Below are 24736 nucleotides of genomic sequence, written 5' to 3' on the forward strand. Positions count from 1 at the left end.
CAGGCTGGCCTCGAACTCATGGTGTTCTTCCTGCCTCTGTCTCCTAAGTGCTGGGATTAATGGTGTGTGCCACCATGCCTGGCAAGATTTTTTTTAACTAATCTGTGACATGCTATTACTATTTTATGTGGTGTGAAAAATGCAACCATGCCTATCATACACTTCAGTTACATGTCTGGCCGAAACAATAATTGGTAACATTTGAGAATCACACACTTTTTTTTTAAATGTTTTTGGATAAATGAATATGATGAAATTTACTGATGGAGGGTAATCTGGGGTAGTTTAAATTAGTAATAAAAAATCTAAATTAAGGAGTGCAGTTTGAAATCAATATGCAATATCTCGACTCAAAAATTGTGAGATCTTGAGAGGAATTTTAGCTACTGTTGAATCTGTGAGAGAAGTAAAGTGTTCTGGCTGGCTCATTCCCAGCCTAATTAAGATTCATTTGGCTGCCAATCAAATAGAGATAAACATAGAAGAGAAATTATTAGGAAGAGCTTATTGGATGCACGTTCGGAGGTCTTATAATTCCAGAGGAGTTCAGAGGCCATGACTTAGGAGCTCTTTGGCAATGAGGGTACAGGCTGGCATGTTGCTAAGGACACCTTCTACCCTGTCCTTCATGCCGTGTCTCTCAGCTCAAGTTCCTGGTTTTCCAGAATCTCTGACGGGCTTAGTGGTGTCCAGAGTTGAGGCAGAACCAAAAACTCTGAGGTGGCTACTTAGACTCGATTTCTGTAAATAAGGGCAGGCAGTTTCTGCAGAATGTGGGATCTGTGTGGGGTGGGGACTCCCTCAAAAACTTGTCCCTTATAATAGCTACATCTCTAAGGTTGTTTGTAAATCAATTTATTAGTTGCCAGGCAGTGAATATGATCAAGTGCTTTGGTTTCTCAGTTATGTTGACTATTCTTTCCTCTTGACAGCATACTAAAATTATACTTTTTGTGGGTTTGAAACCTCAGGAATGATTACTACAGAAGTCAAAATTATGTCTAGATGGATATTGAACAGTATCTATGAGAAAAATGTATACTCTATTTTGATAAAGTAATTTTGCATTTGGACATTCCACATTATTTCTGGGACCCTATGTAATTATCAAATCCATAAACTTATAAAGGATATTTATCCTCTGATATGAATTTAAAGAAAATCCAAACACTTAAGGCTCACTTTGGAAAATTACAAATTGGGTTTTTAGTTGAAATGCCTTTGTGAATTTAAGGGTTATATCCTAGCATGTGTAACCTGAGTGGGAAGAGCAGATAAATCTAAGAGTGGAGTATTTCTTTGTTCAGTTACACTACAGAATTTCTTTGGAGGGCCTTCTGGCCAGGGGCCCAGTGTACTGTAGTGAACAGAATGGGTGCATCTGGAGTTCATTTGCAGTAGCTAGAGCTCCTGGTGTGCCAGTTCTCCCTCATCTGCCTCCCTCTCCCTCCGTCCCTCTCTCTGGCACAAATAAATAAAAATTTTAAAAGAAGGGTACAGAGGAGTATAGGACCAAACATTTTTAAGAAGGAGGGGGCTGGAGAGATGGCTTAGTGGTTTAGCCTGTGAAGCCTAAGGACTCATGTTCTACTCTCCAGATCCCATGTAAGCCAGACACACAAAGTGATGCAAATCTGTAAAGTCACATATGCACACAAGATGGCACACGCATCTGGAATTCAGTTGTAGCAGCTGGAGGCCCTGGTGTGCCAGTTCATTCATTCTCTCCCTCTCTCTCATTAAGAAAAATTTTTAAAAATATATGAATTGCTAAGGGTGCAGTGACCAAAGCATGGAGATTCAAAAGCCCCAGGTTGGAGTCTTGCCAGAACCCACATTGCATCTTGGCTTGACAGCTACCAGACTGAAATAAATAAAATACTTTTAAATATATATCTTTTATTAAAAAGGTGAGGGGGCTAGAGAGATGGCTTAGTGGTTAAGGCACTTGTCGGCCAAGCCAAAGAACACAGGTTTGATTCCCCAGAATCCATGTAAAGCTGGATACACAAGGTGGCGCATGTGTCTTGAGTCCATTTGCCGTGGCTAGAGGCCCTGGTGTGCCCTTTCTCTCCCTCTCTCTTTATCTTGCAAGTAAATAAATAAAACATTTAAAAAAATCTTTAAAAGTCCTTGGCTGGTATCTTGCCAGGGCCCACATTGCATCTTGGCTTGATGCCCATCAGGAGGGGAGCGTGAGGTTCTGGTGAAGGCGGGCATGGCTGGGCCGAGGGCTCAGGTGCGGGTGGAGACTGAAGAATGGGGTGTGCTGATGGAATGTTTTGAAAGATGATTTTCAGCACTTTGAGGAGAATGGCTTGGACAAAATGAAAATATCTTGTGCAGATTTCCTTTGTATGGAAGATAGACAGTCTTTTGGGGGCTGGGGAGATTGCACAGAGGTTAAAGGACTTGCTTGCAAAGGCTGCCAGTCTGCTTTGATTGCCCAGTACCCACATAAAGCCAGATGATGCACAGAGTGACGCATGTATCTGGAGTTTGTTTGTAGTGGCAAGAGGTCCTGGCTCACCCATACTCTCTCACTACCCCAAATAAATTAATGAATTAAAATTTAAAAAATAAAAGTTTAAGCGATATGGAGTCTTCTGTAAAGAACATGCCTCAGTAACCATATTAACTACTTTTCTATTTCTTTTTTCTTGGAAGGCAGCAGAGATTTTGAGCAGGAGTTGGCAAATGCTTAATGTACTGGGTTTTGTTTGTTTAATTATTTCCACTGAAAGTTAACTTTTTCCAGGAAGTGAATTTGTAGGATTTGGACGTTTTCTTGAAGCTTCTTATTGCTCGAAGGCAGTATAGGGAGTGCATACATGAATGGCATGCCTAGGTGCTATTAAGACTATTTTATGGATACCTGAATTTGAATTTCATGACATTTCCATGTATCAGAAAAACATCCTGTTTTCCCTGCAGTCATTGCCAATGGTGAAACTCTTAGCACAGGGCCGGACAGCACATATTTGCCTGCAGGTGTGGCTTCCTGCTCCTGGTGAGAAGGGCCAGCTCTGTACCCTGCTGATCCCCCATGAGTCCTGCTCTGCAATTTATGAAGAATTACTTGAGCAAGTTCATTCTCCTACCACCAAATTGCCACCTGCTTTCTGTGGTCTGGAAATAGGATGAAATGAGTTGGTATTTGTTGGTCCCTTAAAATAGTCTCTGGAGGGCTAGAGAGATGGCTCAGTAGTTAAAGGCACTAGCTTGCAAAGCCTGAAAGCTTGGGCTTAATTCCCCAGCACCTATATAAAGCCAGATGTACAAAGCAACAGGCACATGCTTCTGAGATTCATTTGCAGAGGCAAGAGCCTCTGACGTGCCCATTCTTTCTCCCTTTCTCTCTCTGCTTATCAATAATAAAAATATTTTTAAAAAATCCCTGAAAGGTTTTAAATGCCACATAAGTGTTTAACAAGTAAGATTTTTAACCTTAAATGAGAAGTTTTTAATTTTTTGTTTATTTATTTACTTATTTGAGAGCGACAGACAGAGAGAGAAAGAGGCAGAGAGAGAGAGGGGGAGAGGATGGGCGCACCAGGGCTTCCAGCCACTGCAAACGAACTCCAGACGCGTGTGCCCCCTTGTGCATCTAATGTGGCTAACGTGGGTCCTGGGGAATCGAGCCTCCAACCGGGGTCCTTAGGCTTCACAGGCAAGCGCTTAACCACTAAGCCATCTCTCCGGCCCTTAAATGAGAAATTTTAAGAAAAACAGAAAAGGCCTCTAGGGTAATTTAAAAAAAAAATCACACTTTGGATAAATCCTTAAGGCTTTGGTGTTCTGAAGAACTCTCTTTCTAGAGTCCCATCAAGCCCAGTGGGAAAAGATGAGTCTCGGGGTGAGGGCCATTTCCTGAGCAATTGACAAGAGCAGAGCCAGAGCATCCACACCTGCTTTCCCACTGAGTACTGTCCTGCACACAGAGGGGGCAGCCTTGGGCACCCAGGGACTGTGGGAGCGGATGAAACAGCAGTAAATGGTAACAGTGAGGGTAGGATTGAGAAACAGATAGTTTAGAAGTGTTTGATAATTAAAAAAAAAAAAAAAAAACACAGGAGGAGGGAGCCAGGTGTGGCGCACACCTTTAATCCCAGCACTCAGGAGGCAGAGGGAGGAGGATCACTGTGAGTTCAAAACCAGCCTGGGACTAGAGTGAATTTCAGGCCAGCCTGGGCTACAGTGAGACCCTATCTTAAAACAAAACAAACAACAGCAACAAAAACCCAGGAGGATGGGGAAAACAGGAGGAGAGGAAGAGGCTTCTCTGTGAGGGCTTCGTAGGAAGTGAACGAGGGGAGAAAGGAGAGAGGCTGGAATTGGCCCCAAGAGTGGGGCGGGGTTATTACGGCACAGACCACCCGCTCCTCGAGGACACAGCTGTCCGGCAGGCACACCTGTGTGTTGACGTTCCAGAAGGAATTTATATGTTGTGTGCTGTGTTAGGTTTCCGTATTCCGGTCGGAAACAGGCAAGTCTGGTTGGTGTGGTCTACGCTTGGAAGGCGTCTGCGTAGCTCTCTGTCATCTTAGCATCTGCTTTCAGGTGAATTTCAGTCCGACAATAAAGGAAGGTTTACATGTCGTTTACCCTTTGTTTAGTTCCTTTCTGTGTCACTGAGACAAAACAGCTGGCAGAAACAACTCAAGGGAGAAAGGTTTACGTGGCTACAGTTTCAGCCCTTCGTGCTGGGGGAAAGGCATGGCCGTGAGAACAGCTCAGTCCATGGTGGCAGGGACATGTGGCCGTGGCTTGTCACAGGCACCAGCCAGGAGGCAGAGAGGGCTGGGCCAGCAAGAGAAGCAGGTACAGCCTTCCGAGCCCACCCTCTCTGGCTTACTTCTGCCAGCCCGGCTCCCATCGCTTAGGGGCTCCACTGCCTGCAAAATGCGTTCTGAACACGGGCCCTTGCGGGACCTCCGAGACCTTTAGTGAAAGAGCCCAGGGACTCCCTTCACTAGGCGATACTCGTCCACGTCACCTGATAAATAATACATGCAGCTTGCACGCCTAGGCATAGTCTACACATACTGGGGACGTCCTCCATTCCTTAGGCTTGCTTAAAATACAGTACAGAACATACAGTTAAGGATTTGCTTTCTTCTGGAGACTTTATCCGGTTTCAAAGGAGAAAGCTACATCTGTGAGGAGTAGTAAATTCAATGGAAACAGAGTGACGGCCGTCCAGTTGTGACATCCTTGTTAAGATGGGAGGGAACTTTGGGATCTTTCCAGGCAGTCGCGCACTTTTACATGATGTGCTGGCCAGACCGGGAGGAAAAACAGTGAAGCGCTGTGTTGAGGACTAGCTACCACCTTGGGACAAGTTGTATTATTTTTCCCGCTAGTCACCTAAAGCGAGTCTAGTGGCACCCGAAAGTGAACTTGAGGGCTCACGATTCCGTCTAGCAGTCCTTTGAAGTTTTGTGAGATTTCGATTGGTACTGACTGCTGTTCTTGTTTTCTTAATTTTTGTGCCTCTCTAGATTATACACCCCAAAACTGATGATCAAAGAAATAGATTGCAAGAGGCTTGCAAAGACATCCTTCTGTTCAAGAACCTGGACCCGGTAAGATAAATCTCAATAATAGGAATGGGTTAAGAACTCTGGAAGGGCCGGGCACGGTGGCGCACGCCTTTAATCCCAGCACTCCGGAGGCAGAGGTAGGAGGATCACAGTGAGTTCGAGGCCACCCTGGAACTACATAGTGAATTCCAGGTCAGCCTGATCTAGTGAGACTCTGCCTTGAAGACCTTGAAAAACCAGGAAAAAAAAAAAAAAAAAAAAAAACCTCTGGAAGGGCCTGAGTCACCCCTTTCCGAGCTAATACCACCCTGGGGTCATGGGGGAGAGGCTGTAACCGATGTGTGCACTTGCCAGGGTTGGAACTGCAGGAGAGGAGAACGGAGGTAGGAGGCGCACACACAGCGCAGCCTGTACTATTTGCCTAGGGGAAGAGGTTACCTCATTCCTCCAGGTTACTTGCTGAAACCCCATCCCTGAGATGGCACAAGTAAGAAGGAACTAGAACCTTGCAGTTTCTGTCTACCCCTAGGGTAGATGGCATCAGGAATATTTGAATGTGCAGAAGCTCCCTCTGTTTTTAAAGCAGCATTGTACTCAGCCTCCCGAGAGCAAGAGAGTGCTTCATTCTTTGAAAGAGTTTGGACCTCTTGGCTTAGAGTATTTCTAGGACATTCATGGTAAGCACGCTGTTCAGATTTTTCCCTACACACCTGGCTAAACGTCTGTGCTCGCCGTCGCAGACTGTGGTTTTGTCCGGGGGTCGTTTAGGAAAGCACTTCTGCTGCCTTGTTTGCATTGCGAGGAATCAGCTGCTGTAGCTTAACTCAACTTGTGTCTCAGACTTCACATCGTCTAGATTTTAGGTTGACACGAGATGAGGTCCACTTAAGAAGGACATTTTTGAAACATTATGGCACTGTGTCATGCCAGTTCTTCTGTTCTGGGCTATGTTTACTCCATGAAGCACTTTTTAAAATCTCGATTGTTTCTAGTATCATCTATCTCTGCATCATGTCCTCCAGGAACATGAATTTTATTTTATGACTGAAAACTGGATTTTAGGACCACACAGTCAAGAGTTGTGTATCCATCTCTGAGTTCAGATTACTGTCTCTGATAGGCCTGAATGACCATGCGAAAGATCTATCAGTCATTTCATTCACCCATTCTTGAGTGCAGGAAATATGTCCTTTCCATCTTTGTTCCAGTCTTGGAAGTAGCATATTCCACTTAAGTCTTTTCATATGCACTGGAGTCTCAAAAAACAAAACAAAACAAACAGAAAAACCCTGCATGGTTCCAAAACAAGAATGCCTGACTTGTTCTTTCATATTTATTGGTATATGTATATTTAATAATGAGTAGTCATTTAGGGAGATTTGGTGATGGTGATAAAGTGATGGTATAAAGACTGAGGTCAAGTTACACTGATCCCTTGAGTTTAGTTACACTCTCCTGGTGTGAATTCAGCTGTTCAGAAAGACCCTGACATGTCTCTTTGTCTTCCCAAGTTTTTTGCTGACTCCATTGACTCCACAGTTACCAAGCACCATTCCTGAGCCAGCTGTAGTGAGTGCTGGAGAATGAAGGCCTGGCTCATTGCCTGAGTTGGGATGATCTGGCCTGTGGATCAAATGTTCTCCAAGACAAGGTCCAGTCAGGGCTGTAATTCATTGTTCAAAATTAAAAAAAAAAAAAAAAAAAAAAACCACATTAAACAGGCCTAAATTTAATCCCTAGTTTTCTATTTAGGGGGCAGCTGCCCTTAAGGATTCTCTAGTTTCTGTTGTCGTTGTTACATTTTTACTAGAACACCACGTGAGTGAATTTCCAAAGTCACTGAAAACAGTACCCCTCACATTTTAATATGTGTGAGTATCATTGGGGGTGTTGTTTAAAATGCACATTCTGGAGGTCTGAACTGAACAGAAAGCATGCATTTTCCCAGACTCCAGATGATGTTGATGCTTCTGACCTGCAGTGTACTTTGAGGACCAAAGACCTAGAGCTGGGCAGGATAATGGTCAAGTTCCGCATTTTGGTGCTGCCTTGTGAGATTTTGCTGTCTGTTTGTCTACGCATTGAATCGGTACTTGAAATGCTTCAGCAGTGACACTCAGGCCGTTTCTGTGACTAAGTGAGGACAGGCAAAAATGGCACAGTTGCTGGTGGTATGCTTTTCTAGGATGCTGCCCAGCCTATCCTGTCTGTTAAATCCTTTCCAACTTCATCTTTCTCAACTTACGCTTACAGTAAGCTATTTTAAAATATGTTAAAACTTTAAAGAAAAAAAAAAAACAAGCCTTTGCTTGTATAGTCTGGACAGGTACATTTTTACTTAAAATGAATTCTTTTCTCTCCTTCCCTCTCCCTTCAATGTAGGGGATTGAAGAAGCTAAGTCCTCTTGCATGCCAGACAACTGCTCGATCCCCGAGTTGTATCCCCAGCTCTCTATTTTCGTTCTTTTGTTCTGGCCCATGTCACCATCACTCTCTCCCCTTTAATTCTACCCTCTTCACTGCCACCAGAGTGTACTGAAGACAAGTATGACTGTTACATTTTCTATTTGACACTCTCTGGTTATATCAGCCACGGACAGAATGGGTCCAGTGCACTCCTGTTCCCCAGCCTCCCAAGTGGGTGGGCTTACAGACCTGTGCAGCGGGATTAAAGTGTCATATTTGTCTTCCGTTCCCTTTGGAGGCAGCATAGAGGGTAAAACTAAGGGGAGAGAGAGTGATGGGGGATGTGAGCCAAAACAACAACAGAGCCCAATAAGGAAGCCATCCCACAATGTAGGGGTAGAAATGGGCTTGAGCTAGGGAAGGGAGAAAGAAGATGGGTAGAAATGGATAGTTGCATAAAATATGTAGGATCAACACACTTGACAGTTGGCCTAATCTGGGCCTGAAGGAGAGTCTGGGATGACTTCCAGCATCTAGCTACAATGACCATGAAGGCAGTATTTTTCTAAAAGCTGAAGGAGGAAGGGAAAACAGTAATTACTAATTAACATAAAGAATAATCTTGGCTTTGTATCCACTACCTTATTTGAATTTCCTGAACTTATTGTTTAGCTTGAGAAGTTTGCACTTTCTAGATCCCTAAATATTTTTTCCTCGGAGTGTTGTATATTCATACATTGAAACACAGAGTTCATAATTACTCATCTCTTTGAAGATACTCTTTTCATGAATATTTTAATGCTCAACTCAGTAGGCCATTTTCCTTCAAAAATATTTCTAATTTGAGGCTAACTGAAATAATTTTCCTATGCTATATGGTAGGCTCTTTCATGAATGCCGAGTAAATTGTTATTTCTTCAGTGAGGCAGAGCTTTCCTGAGCTCAGTGTGGAATTTGCCTTCTGTAGGAGAACTGCATGTGGATTTCCTGCGGTGGTGTCAGTCATCCTGAGAAGCCTCTGCATATTAAAGACTTCCTAAGTTCTTTTCTCTCTGTGCATGATTATGGGGAAATTACATTTTGATTGACTAGAGCAGACACCTGTCACATAGAGAAGTTTTAAAAGAAATAGTTTATTTCCATTTTATCAAAAAAATTCATACATCTGTGCATGCATTCTTTGGCTTCATAAGTTAAAATCAGTATGTTATACAACCACTTAAAATGAACCTAAGCCTAATATGATCAAAAATTTTACTGTAACAATTTATTTTATTTTTCCCCACTTGACATTTAGAATCAGAACTTGTCAGTAAAGATGATATTCCCCTTCTACTTGCCCCCAAAGAGTCAAAATATCAATAACAAGCAAAACAAAATATTAGTAAACCATTTTATCAACCTCCAGGCATATGATAGGTGACCATATGTTGCCTAAGTTGATGAACTCATTTGGGTAAAAGGTCCCCATGGGGCCAATTAGCACCACACAGAGAGAGCTCTGCCTCACTGCCACCCTGTCCTCATCGCCAGCCCTGGCTGGTGGCCCATGAAAAGGTGCCAGGGCTCATAGGGGGACACCAGGGAGGATAAAATCCACTCTCTGAAAACCAATTACCATCACTTTCTCAAGCTTTTATTAACCCACGGGAAGATGAAAAATTATAGTCTTTGTTTAAATAGATTTTGTTTTTTATAATTAAGACATTTTAATTAATATACAATACCAAAATACAAAATGAACAAAAGATAGTGAAAGGAAATCTTCCCTCCCCCCACCGTCAGAAAACTAGTTTCTCGGGCTGGAAAGATGGCTTAGCGGTTAAGTGCTTGCCTGTGAAGCCTAAGGACCCCAGTTCAAGGCTTGGCTCCCCAGGACCCATGTTAGCCAGATGCACAAGGGGGCGCACACATCTGGAATTCGTCTGCAGTGACTGAAAGCCGTGGTGCACCCATTCTCTCTCTCTCTCTCTCTCTCTCTCTCTCTCTCTCTCTCTGCCTCTTTCTCTGTCTGTCGCTCTCAAATAAATAAAAAAAATAAATTTAAAAAAAAAAAGAAAACTAGTTTCTCTATAAAGTTCTTTTATCACTACCAATCTAGTTTTCTGTTGTTTTGCAATGCACATGCAAATACATTCTTTTAGGATTTGGGTGTCTGGGGAGATGGTTTAGTGGTTAAAGGCATTTGCTGCAAAGGCTGTCAGTCTGAGTTTGATTTCCCAGTACTCACAGAAAGCCAGACACACAAAGTGACACATGCATCTGAAATTCTTGCAGCAGCAAAAAGCCCTGTCATGCCTATTTTATCTCTATCTCCTTGCAAACAAATAAATAAATTTTTTTAATTGGTGGCAGCGTTTATGCAGTGTTTCTCTGTTCCTAATGTATCAGGCTCATGAGGACATGTAAATGTCTACTGGCAGATATTTAAGCCAATAGAGATTCTGCATTCTTGTAAGGATTATTTTCTAAGGGCTTAAAGTGGTATTTTTTAATGTGTTATAGGGCTAAACCATGAAAACATATTAGTATTTTGCTGTTGTACACGTATTAAAACTGTGTATATGACAGAAGGGGCTTCAGGTCACCAAAATAATATTGATTATAGGAAAGCAAAGTTATAAGATGCATATTTCCCAATTTCTTAAAACATGCCCATTCTCTCACCCCACCCCTGCTTTTTCTCTCTCAAATAGATAAATAAGATTCTTTTAAAAAGTTTCAGATAACAAAAAAGGTAGGGGTAGCATAGAGACACACACACACGTGTGTGTGCATGTATGTATGTATGTATGTATGTATGTATGTATGTATGTGAGTGTGTATGAATAAGTAAAACTCAGGATCACTGACCCATGGCAGCCCCAGGTTGAGAGAGAAAGACCCCATTTCAAGGAACTACACAGATGAGCGATTAAAGTACATCTCATGTCCTCCTCTGGTCTCCACATGCACACACATAAGACACAGGCATCAGCACACATACATATATGCACCACACATCACATACCACATTATACATAGAAACAAAATTTATTTTCAATAAAATAATTTTTGAAAATGTGTATCTAGAATAGTTGAGTCTAGAGAGGCAAAGAGTCAGAAGAGCCACCACAGAAATAATGCTCAAAATCAGCAGATTGATACTCATTTTGAATGTATGAGACACACTGATTTCAGCAAAAGCATGTATAAGATGATTAATGGGACAGAATAGAGAACCCAGAAACAGTTCCACATGAATAAACTGATCTTTAACAACAACAACACAAAGCAAAGGCAATACAATGGAGCAAAGATTTTTTTTTTTTACTATTTTATTTCTATGTATTTATTTATTTGAGGGAGAAAGAGGCAGAGAGACAGAGAGAGAATGGGCACGGCAGGGCATCTAGCCATTGCAAACGAACTCCAGATGCATGTGTCATCTTGTGCATCTGGCTTTTGTACGTCCTGAGAGATCGAACCTGGGTCCTTTGGCTTAATAGGCAAGCACCTTAAACACTAAGCCCCAAAGATTTTTTTTAACAAGATGGTACTGCAACAACTAGACATTACTCTCCTCCAAAAATATCCACACAGTTATATTATGCTCCACAAAAATAGCTAAAAGTGGATCAGAGACCACTCTATAAAATGTATAAAGGTCCTAGAAAATAACATAGAAGAAAATCTAGATATCTAGGATTTAATTACTTTTTACTTAGCTGTGATACCAAAAATCCAATCTGAAAATTCATAAGCTACATTTCATTAAAATTAAAAGTTTCTAAGGCCGGGTATGGTGATGCATTCCTACAGTCCCACCACTCAGGAGGCAGAGACAGGAAGATTATGAGTTACAGGGCAACCAGTGTGACTTTCCTTCAAATAAAGAAATCAAAAGTTTCTAGGCCACAAAAAGCACTGTCAACAAAAAGAAGCTATAGACAGAGAAAATATTTATCTAAGACATGCCTAGGTTGGAGGGATGATTTAGCGGTTAAGGCACTTGCCTGTGAAGCCAAAGGACCCAGGTTCGATACCCCAGTACCCACATAAGCCAGATGCACTAGGTGGGTGCATGCATCTGGAGTTCATTTGCAGTTGCTAGAGGCCCTGGCATGCCCAATCTCTCTCTCCCACTCCCTCTTTCTCTCTCTCAAATAAATAAATAAGTTAAAAAGACATGCCTGATAATGGGCAGATATCCAAAACACACAAAGAATTCTTTGAATTGAATAGTAAGGAACTGGGGAGATTTCTCAATGGTTAAAGGTCTTGTTTGAAAAGCCTGCTATCCTGGATTCAGTCCTTGTTGCAGTACGGTTTGCAAATCACCCAACCAAGAGCATCTGGGAAAAAGAGGGTTATTTTGGCTTATAGGCTCAAGGGGAAGCTCTGCGATGGCAGGGGAAAATCATAGCATGAGCAGAGGGTGGATATCACCCCCTGGCCAACACAATGGACCATAGCAACAGGAGAGGGTGCCAAACACTGGCATGGGGAAACTGACTACAATACTCAAGCCCACTCCGAACAATACACTGCCTCCAGGAGGTGTTAATTCCCAAATCTCCATCAGCTGGGAACTTAGCCTTCAGAACACCTAAGTTTATGGGGGACACCTGAATCAAACCGCCACAGTCCTCCATGCCACCCACATAAAGCCAGACAAGCATTCATTTACAGCAGTAAAACACCCTGGTAGATGTATACATTCACATACATACACACACAATAAAAAGATGAAGATTTTTTTTCTTTTTTTTTTTTTTTAATAAAAAGAACTGCAGAGTAAGAAAACCCGATTAAAAATAGACCAGGGTTAAAGAGATGACTTATTGGCTTAGTGGTTAAGGCACTTTGCCTTCAAAGTCCCCAGGACCCACATAAGCCAGATGTACAAGGTGGCACATGTGTCTGGAGTTCATTTGCAGCACTCAGTGGCCCTGGCGTGCCCATTCTCCCCCCCCCCATCTCTCTCAAATAAATAAATAACAATATTAAAAGAAATTGATGCCAGGCATGGTGGCGCATGCCTTTAATCCCAGCACTTGGGAGGCAGTGGCAGGAGGATCGCCATGAGTTCGAGGCCACCCTGACACTACATAGTTAATTCCAGGTCAGCCTGGGCCAGAGTGAGACCCTACCTTGAAAAAAAAAAAAACAAGAAGAAAGAAAGAGAAAAACATTGACCAAAGAGCTTAACGGACACCTCATGGGAAATGACATACAGATGACGACCATTTGAAAAGATGCTCCACATCTTGTGTGTCAGAGAAAAGCAAATTAAACCAACAGTGGGACGCCACTACTCACCCATCAGACAGGCCCTAACCCCGGGCCCTGCCATCACCAAGTGCTAACGAGGACGTAGAGGAGCTTACGCCCTAAGCCCTAGCTTATGAGGATTCCAAACAGTGTACCTACTTGGAAGGGTACTTTAGGGTGACCTTACACCATATCTACCATACTCCAGCAGTGGTGCCCCTTCGTAGTTTCCTGGATGAATCAAAAACTCATGTCACACAAAATGTTCCATGCATTTGTTCATAGCAGCTTTTTTTACTTAGAACGTTGTTTACTTAGAATTGCCAAAATTTGTAAGTGACCAAGATGTCCTTCAGTAGATGAGTGGATAAACCGTGGTACATCCAGGCAATGGAATATTATTATGCACTAAAAAGAACTGAGCTATCAAGTCGCGAACAGACACGGAGGAACCCCACGTGCATGTTACTGACTGGAAGTAGCCAATCTGAAAGGGCTGCGTGTTGCATGGGTCCAACTAGAAGACCTTTTTGTTGTTGTTGTTAAGTTTATTCTTTTATTTGATTGTTTGAGAGAGTGAGGGAGAAAGAGAGAGAAAACGGGAGAATGGATATGCCAAGGTATTCAGCCTCTACAAATGAACTCTAGACGCATACGCCACCTTGTGCATCGGGCTTACCTGGGTCCTGGGGAATAGAACCTGAGTCCTTTCAAGCACCTTAACTGCTAAGCCATCTCTCCAGCCTGACGTTCTTTTCTTAATTTATGTTTTATTTGAGAGCGTGAGAGAGGCGGGGGAGGGAGGTAAGAGAGCGGGCAGTGCCTTTAGCCACTGTAGACCAATGCCAGATGTTTGTACCGCTTTGTGTATCTGGCTTTACTTGGGTACTGGGGAATTGAACTCAGGTCCTTAGTCTTTGCAGGCAAGTGCCTTAATCAGAAAGCCATCTCTCCAGCCCCTAGAAGACATTCTTAATAGGCAAGTATGTGGAGACAGTAAAAAGCTAAGTGATTACAGGCGTTAGGGCACTACAGAGAATAAAGGGGTGTGGCACGGAAGACCATTAGGTCAATGGGATGTTGAGTGTGGTGCTCAAATGGTAGATAATGTGTCCTTGCGCATGACCCAAAGGCATAGCATTACATTCTGTGGGATTTTAGGGGCAATGCTGTGTCAGTATAGGTTTATCTCGGTTTAACAAATGCGCCACTCTGGTGGGGAACATTGATATTGGAGGAACCATATCAATGCATGAGCAAGGAGAAATCTCTATACATCGCATTTTTGCTGTGAACTCAAAACTGCCCTTTAAAAAACACACCATTTCTTTTCTTTTCTTTTTTTTTTTTTTTTTTTGTTTTTTGGGTCTTTTAAGGAATTTTTATTTGAGAGATAAAGCGAGAGAAAGAGGCAGATAGTGATTGAGAATGTGTGTACCAGGGCCTCCAGCCACTGCAAACAAACTCCAGACACATGTGGCCACCTTGTGCATCTGGCTTATGTGGATCCTAGGGAATCAAACCTGGGTCTTTTGGCTTTGCATGCAAGTGCCTTAACTGCTAAGTCATCTCTCCAGCTCCTAAGTTTCTTTTTAGAAAAAAAAAAAAAACTACTACTGGTAATGTTTTATTCAAGCCTTCATGTAAAATTCTGGGCATATAGACCTTTAAAGAAATTTTACAAAGCCATGCATGGTGGTGCACACCTGTAATCCCAGCCCTCTGGAGCCTAAGTTAGGAGAATTACGAGTTTGAGGTCAGCTTGCTGGGTTACACAATGAAATGAGTGAAGGGGGAATTTTAACAGAATTAGCCTCAGTTTTAGAAAAAAAAACTAGCAGTATTTCCTTATATTAAAGGCATTTAAAAATTCCATTCTAGCCGAAGTTCTCAGTAAATATTTACACCTGCCGGACTTCCTCCCTCTAGCTTCTCAGGAGCTTCCCGAAGCTGCAACTCTGGAAAAATAAAATAAAATGCATAAATATAATGTGGAAGGGAGCTAAGCCATACCCACCAGCCAGTAATCTACCTTGTTTTGTTTTTAAGAAAGGAAACAAATTTATTGAGTATGCCGCAAGAAACTGCAAGCTGGCCAGTAATTGGGAATATCGCCTATAGCTAAATAACATCTCCCAATAAAGCGTGTGTTAATCCAAACATGTTGACTTCTGTTAATTGTAGTATTTAGTGGCTAATGTAAAAAATGAAATTACAACATTTCCAGGAAAATGGATAGAAGTGGAAATCATTGTGTAGAACAAAATAAAGCAGACTTAGAAAGACAAATACTGCATGCTTTCTCTCATATGGAAAACCTTGATTTACTCTGTGTGTGTGTGTGTGTGTGTGTGTGTGTGTGCGCGCGTGCGCACGTACATGCGTGCATGTATGTGTCTAAGAGTGTAGGAAAAAGAGAGGGCAGTAGAATTCGCGTGACATAAAAGCAGAAGGGAAGACTCTTTGCTGGGTTCAGAAGGAACCAGCCAGAGAGGGCAAGGGCACAGAGGGCAGGGGAACCAATTAGGACAGAGCATAATGATAGGTATTCATGAAAACACCATAATGAAGCCCATTATTTTGTATACGAACTTATAAAACATATACTCTCAGGAGGAAATTAAAGTCAGCTGTTTACAAACTGAGCCCCAGAATTACCTCCACAAAATCCCTGTGTTCTGCACCAGTTTAAGAAACACTGAGCCCTTTTTAGTTTTTAAATTTTTAATTGTATTTATTTATTTTCATGCATGCGTGTGTGACATGCCAATCTCTTTCTGCTGCACATGAACACAGGGTGCTTGCGTGACTTTTTGTGTCTAGTGTTTGTGGGTTGCTTGGGAATCAAACCTGGGTCTATAGGCTTTACAAGCAAGCAGCTTTAACAACTCTTAGCCATCTTTTCAGCCACCCCGTCTTTTAGCATTTTGATGTAAAGTCTGCATTTCAGGATTTCTCACAGGTGCAAGGAATGCTTGTCTTTGCAAAACAGTCCTGTTCCTGCTACGCATTCTTAAGTAGGTCTTTACGTGGTACTAACACCTTCATGAGACTTCTGCCCATGTGGCCCCAGTTCCGGCCTCTGGAACTGAGCCAAGCTGTGTGTCAGAGTATGGTTGATGTGTTCACGTGTAGGACTTTGCTCTCACCTGCATGCCTCCTTTTCCAAGCTCTTCCCCTTTTGTGCCAGGGACTCCCTTGTAAAGTAAGATGCCCAAGATCTCCACGTCCTTTTTCATAGCTGCAGAGTTTTGGGTGTAGAACATACCATAATGTGCTTACCCGTGCCCTGTACATAAGCAGGAGCTCTCTCTCCACTCTTGTGTTGGGATGATGCATTTCAACATGCTGCTTACTGCGAGTGTCAGTGCCCACTTATGTGAGGATGTCTTCCTAGGAAAGGAATAGGGAAGGTGTGCACATCTAAGATCTTGCTATCTATGGCCCATTGTTTTTTTTGAGTTTTTTCGTGTGTGTGTGTGTGTGTGTGTGTGTGTGTGTGTGTGTGTGTCTGTGTGTGTGAATGCCTTTCCTAGTGTCTCCAATACAGTATACTGTTCTAACATCTGTATCTTTTTTAATCTGACAAGAGAATTATGCTAAGTGAAAGAAGTATCTCATTCCAGTGTTAATTTGCATTTATCTTTGAGAGTTGAACACCTTTTTGTATTTTAGGACACTTCCCCCTACAAAGTTTCATAGACCTCTAAACTATCTCACTGGTAGTTTAAAAGAATCTATGTTTTCACATTAGTGTGGGAGTTTTGGTCGTCAGTTGTACTGGGCAATTTGATGTGCCTTTTCATTCTGAAAACTTGGTCGTTTCGTTCTAGAATATGTATCTATGTTAATTAGTTACTGTCTCATTTTTTGAGAACGTATACCTGACCAGAAGCTCTAAGAGGATATAGTCCATTATGGCCTGCATCACATTTCAGCTAAAAGCAGGAAGCTAGGAGGTGAAAACTGGAAGTGGGGTCAGGCCACAAATCCACAAGCCTCACCCCCAGCTGACCCACTTCTTCCAGCAAGGTTCTGCCTCCTAAAGGCTCCACAACCTTCCCAGACAGCACCACCAGCTGGGGACCGAGTGTTGAAACGCGTGAGCCTACGGAGGCCCGTTAACGTGCAGACCACAGCCGCGTTCTCTTCTTCATTTTCTCTGCCAGCTCTTTGTGGACTTTGTCCTCTTCTGTTGGCTTAAGCCGCTCTGGAATGGACACAGGCCATTTTACATTTGTACCCACAGAAATTGCAGCCCCAAGAGCAGGTCCTGGGTATCGGCGTGTACTTCGGGTGACAGCGATGCCCGTGAGAGCCCAGCCGTTACAACCAACCTGCCACTCTTCTGGGGGTGTTGATGAGGGATGTAGGTGGCATGGGGGAATCTTCCCAGAGTACCTTGTGGACCTAAAACTGCTCAAGAAGAAGTCAGTTGAAAAGGGAAAATTTTAGTGGTCATACTTGACATTTTCCAGCTACTCACTGTTCTCAGTTTTTCTTTGTGTGTATGTGATGGGTATAATGTCGTCCTTAACATGTGTAGGTATACATGTAGAACTTTCCAGAAGCACGCTGTTGATCCTGAATTAGCTGTCTCCTGTGGTGTTATTTTGCTGTTTATCCTGGTCTTTGGCGCTGCCAGAGTGGCAACACAAAGCTAATTCAGAGCAGTGAGTAAGTAGGGCAGCCTGTGGGCCCTGGCACTGCTTGGGCTGGGCAGACAAGGAGCCAACCTTACGCCCAGGAAGCCTCCTCCCAGCAAGTCACCTTCTGGGCTCCAGGGCAGCAGTGTTCTGTGTCCGTTCTAGTTCCTCCAAGTTGTTTAATTTCTCCATGATCTCATCTGGAAAGTTGGATCCACTCTTAGCTGCCATACATTGTTTTCAGGTTAGGAGAATTTTTTTTAAATATTTTTTTTTGTTCATTTTTTATTTATTTATTTGAGAGCGAAAGACACAGGGAGAAAGACAGATAGAGGGAGAGAGAGAGAATGGGCGCGCCAGGGCTTCCAGCCTCTGCAAACGAACTCCAGACGCGTGCGCCCCCTTGTGCATCTGGCTAACGTGGGACCTGGGGAACCGAGCCCTGAACCAGGGTCCTTAGGCTTCATAGGCAAGCGCTTAACCGCTAAGCCATCTCTCCAGCCCATGGTTAGGAGGATTTTTAAAGAAGTTATCAACTGCTCTCCAAACAACTTTAAACCACTCTACTTGCTTTTTGGCTTTGTGTTTCAGTCCCGCCCGGAAGAAGTCACCTGTTCTGTGTGGGTCTTCCCTGTGCTGGGCAGGCCCATTGGCCCCTCCACACAGCGGCGGGTGAACCCACCGTTCTCTGTCATCCTCACCCATCAGTGTCCCTTCCCTTGTTCTATACTATTGGGGATTCACATTCCCTTCACATTCCCTACAAAATTCTATAGGGATCATATGATATCTGTTATCCTTTTTCTCCAAAATATTTTTTATTAGATGGGGACATACTTAGTATGTAAACAACACACGTTAAACCATCCTTTACCCCCTCCCTGCCCCTTTTCTGAAGAGGCCTGCCTTGTTGGGGATGCAGGTCAACCCCGTGGGGACTGTGGGTCATGCATTATTGTGGGGGAAAAGGCTGCGTCTCTGTATAAAATGTCCCAACTTGTAGCTCTAAAGATCTTTCCAACTCCTTTTCTAAAAAATTCCCTGAGCCATGCTGGGAGCATTTTAAGTCTACTTCAGTGATGGGCACTTGGGAGCCTCTGATCTCTGGTTTGGCGGGTGTTGAGTGTCCTCAGCATCTGTCTCCATCACTCTTGTGCTGGTATCAGATTCACTAAGAAAGCAGCCCTCTTGCTCATTTCCCCAATTCCTCTGTGGTTTCAGCTGGGGCCAGGGTGGAGTGCACTGGGTCATTTATCTCCTCAGGTCCAGCTCCTGTGTGAAAAAGAGAAGCAGATTTTCAAATGGAGAGTGTATTCAGCACTGGTTAAATGGGATAATAACCATTATGAATTTGGAGAGAATTAAAAGGGTGTAGACCCTCTTATATTCTAAAGTTAGTGGGAGCTTGATAATGGGAAGTGGAATCATTATCCGGATATGTTTCTGACTTGTTTCCCAGTTCCAGAGATGGTTTCCTTTCCACTGAGCATATCCATTAGCCAATCCAAGAGCAGCTGGTTACCCACCATGGCTGTGTGCCAATATTGCACTTGTGTGAGCATCACATCAGGTTGTTTGCTTCTGAGTCACTTGGACTTTGAGTTGGTTGGACAGACATTGGCCACTTTCCCCCAGTGTTCATGTAGCACCTTCCAGCACTAGATGGGCTAATTGTCTGGGGACTGGCTCTCCTCCAGATTCCAACCAGGTCTCTTCGTGGTCCATGTAGACAGCATATGATGTTTTCAGCAGTAGGATCTTACCGTTGACCTCTGGCGAGTAATCAGTTGCCCTGACAGAAGCCTGTCTTGTTTGTTTTGGGAGATCTAGTGGGTATTTCTAATCAACAGCTCATTGTGGATGTAGACCACATCCTGGTACAGGGAATTATAGGCCAGTGTCAAGGGAAAAGAAAAAAGAAAAAGGCAAAGAAGAAAGAGAAACAGGAGAAATTTGAGGTTAGGTTTCATCTCACCCTTTCCAGAGCCCTTCAATTCAGGTGCTCCCCCTAAGGTCCTCTTGAGGGATCCACCTTTTAATCTGACTTCCAGGATATAGGATTCTATGGTACCAGTTCAGTTTTGTGGCCCCTATACCCTTTCCCTTCCCCCAAGCCCTGCCCTCCCTATTGTCTAAGCCTCAAGATGCTATTCAGTTATGTCAGCAACTCAGGCTGGTCCAAATTAGGAACTGCAGGTGAGATCATGCAATGGTTGTCATTCTGAGATTGTGTGAGTTTAGTTAGAATGATCTGTTCCAAGTTCAACCATTTGTCTACAAATTTTAATGTGTCATTTTTTCTTAGTACTGAGTAGACTTCCATCCTGTAGATGTACCACATCTTGCTTTTCCATTCATCCAATGATGGGCACCTGGTTTGATTCCAGTTTTGAACTATTATGAATTGAGCAGCTATAAAAATGGCTGAGCAAATATCATTGAACTGAGATGTGGAGCTTTTAGGGTAGATGCCCAGTAAGAGATATAGAGTCTGTTGGTAACTCTGTATTCATGCTTTTTGGGAGTCTCCATATTAATTTCCATAGTGGTTGTACTAGCTTACTTTCCCACCAGCAGTGAATGAAGGTTCCTATTTCTCCACAGCCTCACGAACATTTATTTTCATTTGATTTTTTAATGTTTGCTATGCTTACTGGGGTAAGGCAGAATTTCATAGTTTAATTTACGTTTCCCTAATGGTTAAGGATGTTGAACATTTTCTTAAGTGTGTATTAAAGTGTAGCTTTAGATTGGGTATGATGATACCACCAGAGGTGTGTTTTTTGGGTTTTTTGTTTGTTTGTTTGTTTGTTTGCTGAAGACATGTTTGTATATCCGAGACCTTCTGCCATTCCAGATAGATTTTGAGCTGAAGTTCATGAAGCCTTCTCTTCCACACTGGAGCAGAATAAAGATGTTTTATAGCTGTAGTAGTTATTGGATAATTCTGATGTTTCTGAAATATATTTGACTTTTAAAATTATTTTATTTATTTTGCAAAGGTTATACTCTTATATCCACTATCCCTTCAACCCACTTTTGCTGAAGATTCTCCTCAGTGGGGTTATTGGTATTCAGTATGGGGTAATTAATGCCTCAGTCAATCTCTGACTTTTGAAGAGAACCTAACAACAAAGAATAGTGACAAGATATTTTCTACAGGCAGCTTTGGCTTCTGTTGTCTTTTTGTTTTGTTCTGTTCTGTTTTGTTTTGTTTTGTTTTGTTTTGTTTTGTTTGGAGCACTAAGACCAGAGGTGAAATTGGAGTCAGGATCTAATTTTACCAAGTATTTGGGCAACCTCTGCATAAATTCTAGTGATTACTAATAGGAAAAACATTAAAACGGGTATCTTAAAAAGGGAAATGAGAGAACTTCTGGTCAAGATGGTGACCATCTAACTGCACTGCACCTCCCCAGGAAAGAAAGGCAAGGCATTAAGGGCTCACTGGATCTTTTAGGGGAGAGCAATCTCTAATAGATCGCTAGCGAGAGGGCACGGGGGGGGGGGAGGAATTGGCTGATTCCCTCACTCTCAGGTAGTCCACCAGTCCTGCAAGCCCCCTGCCCCAAGCAGCTGCCATAGCCATATTCCTAGCCTCAGGATACTCCCGCACTTAGTGCAGGAAAAGGGACCCAGGCCAGCATAGTTCCCCTTGCCTCACTGCACAGGGGCGATCACCCTGCTACCCCTGCCCATGCGCAACCTCAGGCAGGCTCCACCTGCTGGTCCACATGAGCTCAGGCTCAATCCATCCATATGCCGGCTGCACGCATGCCACCCATCTGCCCGTGCAAGCTCAGCCTGCTCTGCCCATTTGTCCACTGGCTGCTCCAGCTGCCCGCCTGTCCATGTGCAAGCTCAGGCTCACTCTGCCCGTCTGCCCGCACCAGCCATCCACCCATCTGCCTGCCAGCAGCCCGCTGTACAAGAGCTCAGGCTGCTTCTGAATCTCGAACTCAGTCTGCTCCAGCAGGCCACCGTGCACGAGCTCAGGCTGATCCGCCCACCCATGAGTGAGCTCAGAACCACTCTGTCCAGCTGCTTGCCTGCCTGCTTGCTCAGGCCATCTCCCCCAAGAGGCACCGCCCTTTGAGACCACAGTCCTACTCTCCCTGCCCACCATACACTGTGATGGGCAGACCACAGAGCAAAAGAAATAGCACAATAATATCACCCAGTCCTACAATGAACGTCTCCAATCAAAACATAGAACAGTCATTAGGATCAGAACACCAAAATGAAGCTATGAGCAATGCAACCCTGACCAAGCTACTGCTAGAACTTGCAGAAAAGCAACAAAGGACCAATAATTGTGTGGATGCTGCCATCACTACACTAGATCTAATAGATAAGAAAATGGAAGGAGTTCGAAGACAGTTAAGAGATACGAAGGAGAGTGAATAAAAAGACCTCAAAAATCAGCTGGCAATGCTAAATGAAGACATGAAGAAATGCAAGGATGAATTCCAAGAAGCATCAAGAAAATCAGAAAATGATGTGGAAAGGGAGCTTGATAGAGGGATGGAAACTATACATAGAAAATTAGTAGAAAATGCAAACCTAATTGAACAAGCTCAAAACTCTTTAGAAGCTCTCAAGAATAGAGTCAGCCATGTGGAAGATAGAAACTCCGATCTGGAAGACAAGACAGAAGAAATAGTTCAAGAGTCCAAAAGTTTGAATAAGTTCAAATTTTTCTGTCAACAGAACATGAGGGAATTGTGCGATACCCTTAAACGTACTAACATCTGGATCATGCGAATACCAGAATGGGAAGAAATTTAGACCAAAGGAATGGAGAACTTACTTAACAAAATAATCGAAGAAGACTTTCCCACTCTCTCAAAAGAAAGGCCCATCAAGATACAAGAAACTAACAAAACTCCAAATAGATTGGACCAAAGGAGAAACTCTGCAAGACATATTGCCATCAAGACTCTAAACATTGACACCAAAGAGAAAATTCTAAAAGCAGCTAGGGAAAAACAGCACATCACTTTTAAAGGTAACCCCATCAGAATTACTTCAGACTTCTCAATGGAAGCCCTGAAAGCTAGAAGGGCCTAAAATAGAACACTGCAAAGTCCAAGAACCTATAACTTCCAAACCAAATTACTTTACCCAGCAAAAATATCCCTCATAATAGATGGTGAATGAAAAACTTTCCATGACAAAACTCAGCTTTACAATTATATGAACACAAAACCAAACCTACAGAGAGTATTTCAGGAAATTCTCCACACAGAAGAATCAAATAATCAACCTCAAAGGCCTACAAGAAGTAGATCACAATAACCATACTCAGAGAAGGCACAAAAAATTTCAAACTCCATGAAAACACCAAAGCACATATACCAACACACTATGGCAGGGATCAAATCAAATCTCACAGTCATTACCCTAAATATTAATGGCCTTAATTTACCCATCAAGAGACACAACCTAACAGGATGGATCAGAAAATTAGACCCCTCAATCTGTTGTCTTCAAGAAACCCACCTCACCACCAAAGACAGACACCTCCTCAGTGTGAAAAGGTGGAAAACAATTATCCAAGCAAATGGGGGTAAGAAACAAGCAGGCGTAGCTATATTAATATCAGATAAAATAGACTTCAAACCAAAAATAATCAAAAAAGACAAAGAAGGCCACTTCCTACTGATCAAGGGAACGATCCATTAAGAGTATATCACAGTCATAAATCTTTATGTACCAAACACAGGGGCACCACAGTTCATAAAACAAAACCTACTTGACAATAAAACAGAAATAACCACCAGCACCATCATAGTTGGGGACTTCAATACACCATTATCAGTAATAGACAAATCATCCAAACAGAAACTTATCAGGGAAATAAGAGAGCTCAACAAAACCATAGATCACTTAAGACCTAATGGACATCTACAGTACATTCCATCCCAAATCCACAGACTCAGCAGCTCATGAAACATTCTCTAAAATAGATCACATACTGGGTCAAAAAGCCTGCCTCTCTATATTTAGGAAGATTGACATAATTCCCTGCATGATATCAGATCACAATACTATATTGCTATAAATTAACAACAAAAGACCCACCAAGAATCCCAGCTCCTGGAAACTGAACAGCACACTTTTAAACAATAAATGGGTAGTGGACGAAATAAAAAATGAAATTGTGAAATTTTTAGAAATGAATGACTATGAGAACACATCGAACCAAAACTTGTGGGATACAATGAAGGCAGTCCTCAGGGGAAAATTCATAGCACTAAATGCCTTCATAACAAAGACAGAGAGATGCCAAATCAACAACCTAACTATCCACCTAAAGGCACTGGAAAAGCAAGAAGAATCCAACCCAGAAAGCTCCAGACAGAAAGAAATAATTAAGATTAGAGCATAAATTAATGAATTGGAAACTAAGAAAACAATTAAGAAAATTGGCAAAACAAAGAGCTGGTTCTTTGAAAAAATAAACAAGATTGACAAACCCCAAACCCCTGGCCAATTTGATCAAGGGGAAAAAAAAAAAAACAGAGAGAGAGAGGCCTCAAACTTACAAAATTTGAAATGAAGGAGAGATCACAACAGACATAAGTGAAATTGGGAGAATCATCAGGACTTATTTCAAAAACCTCTACTCTACAAAACTGAATAATATGGAGGAAATGGATAAATTCCTGGACACATACCATCTACCAGAGCTAAACTCAGCAGATTAATCTCCTAAACAATCATTGAGATTGAAAAGGTAATAAAAGGTAATATAAAACCTCCCCAAAAAGAAGAGTCCAGGAGCAGATGGCTTCTCAGCTGAATTCTATCAAACATTCATGGAAGAACTCAAACCATTCTTTCTCAAACTGTGCCACACAATTGGAGAACAGGGAACGCTCCCCA

General features: G+C 42.6%; 1 protein-coding gene across 1 annotated transcript in view; it reads left to right on the forward strand.

The window, feature by feature from the left end:
• Prkar2b (protein kinase cAMP-dependent type II regulatory subunit beta) overlaps positions 1-24736 on the forward strand; it is a 111585-nt gene that overhangs the window by 64542 nt on the left and 22307 nt on the right. The window contains exon 4 of the mRNA XM_004652879.2: positions 5502-5585. Coding sequence (XP_004652936.1) covers positions 5502-5585 — 84 coding nt within the window. The remainder of the gene's footprint in view (positions 1-5501; positions 5586-24736) is intronic.

Source organism: Jaculus jaculus, chromosome 16, assembly GCF_020740685.1.
Source record: "Jaculus jaculus isolate mJacJac1 chromosome 16, mJacJac1.mat.Y.cur, whole genome shotgun sequence".
In the NCBI taxonomy this organism is placed as follows: domain Eukaryota; kingdom Metazoa; phylum Chordata; class Mammalia; order Rodentia; family Dipodidae; genus Jaculus; species Jaculus jaculus.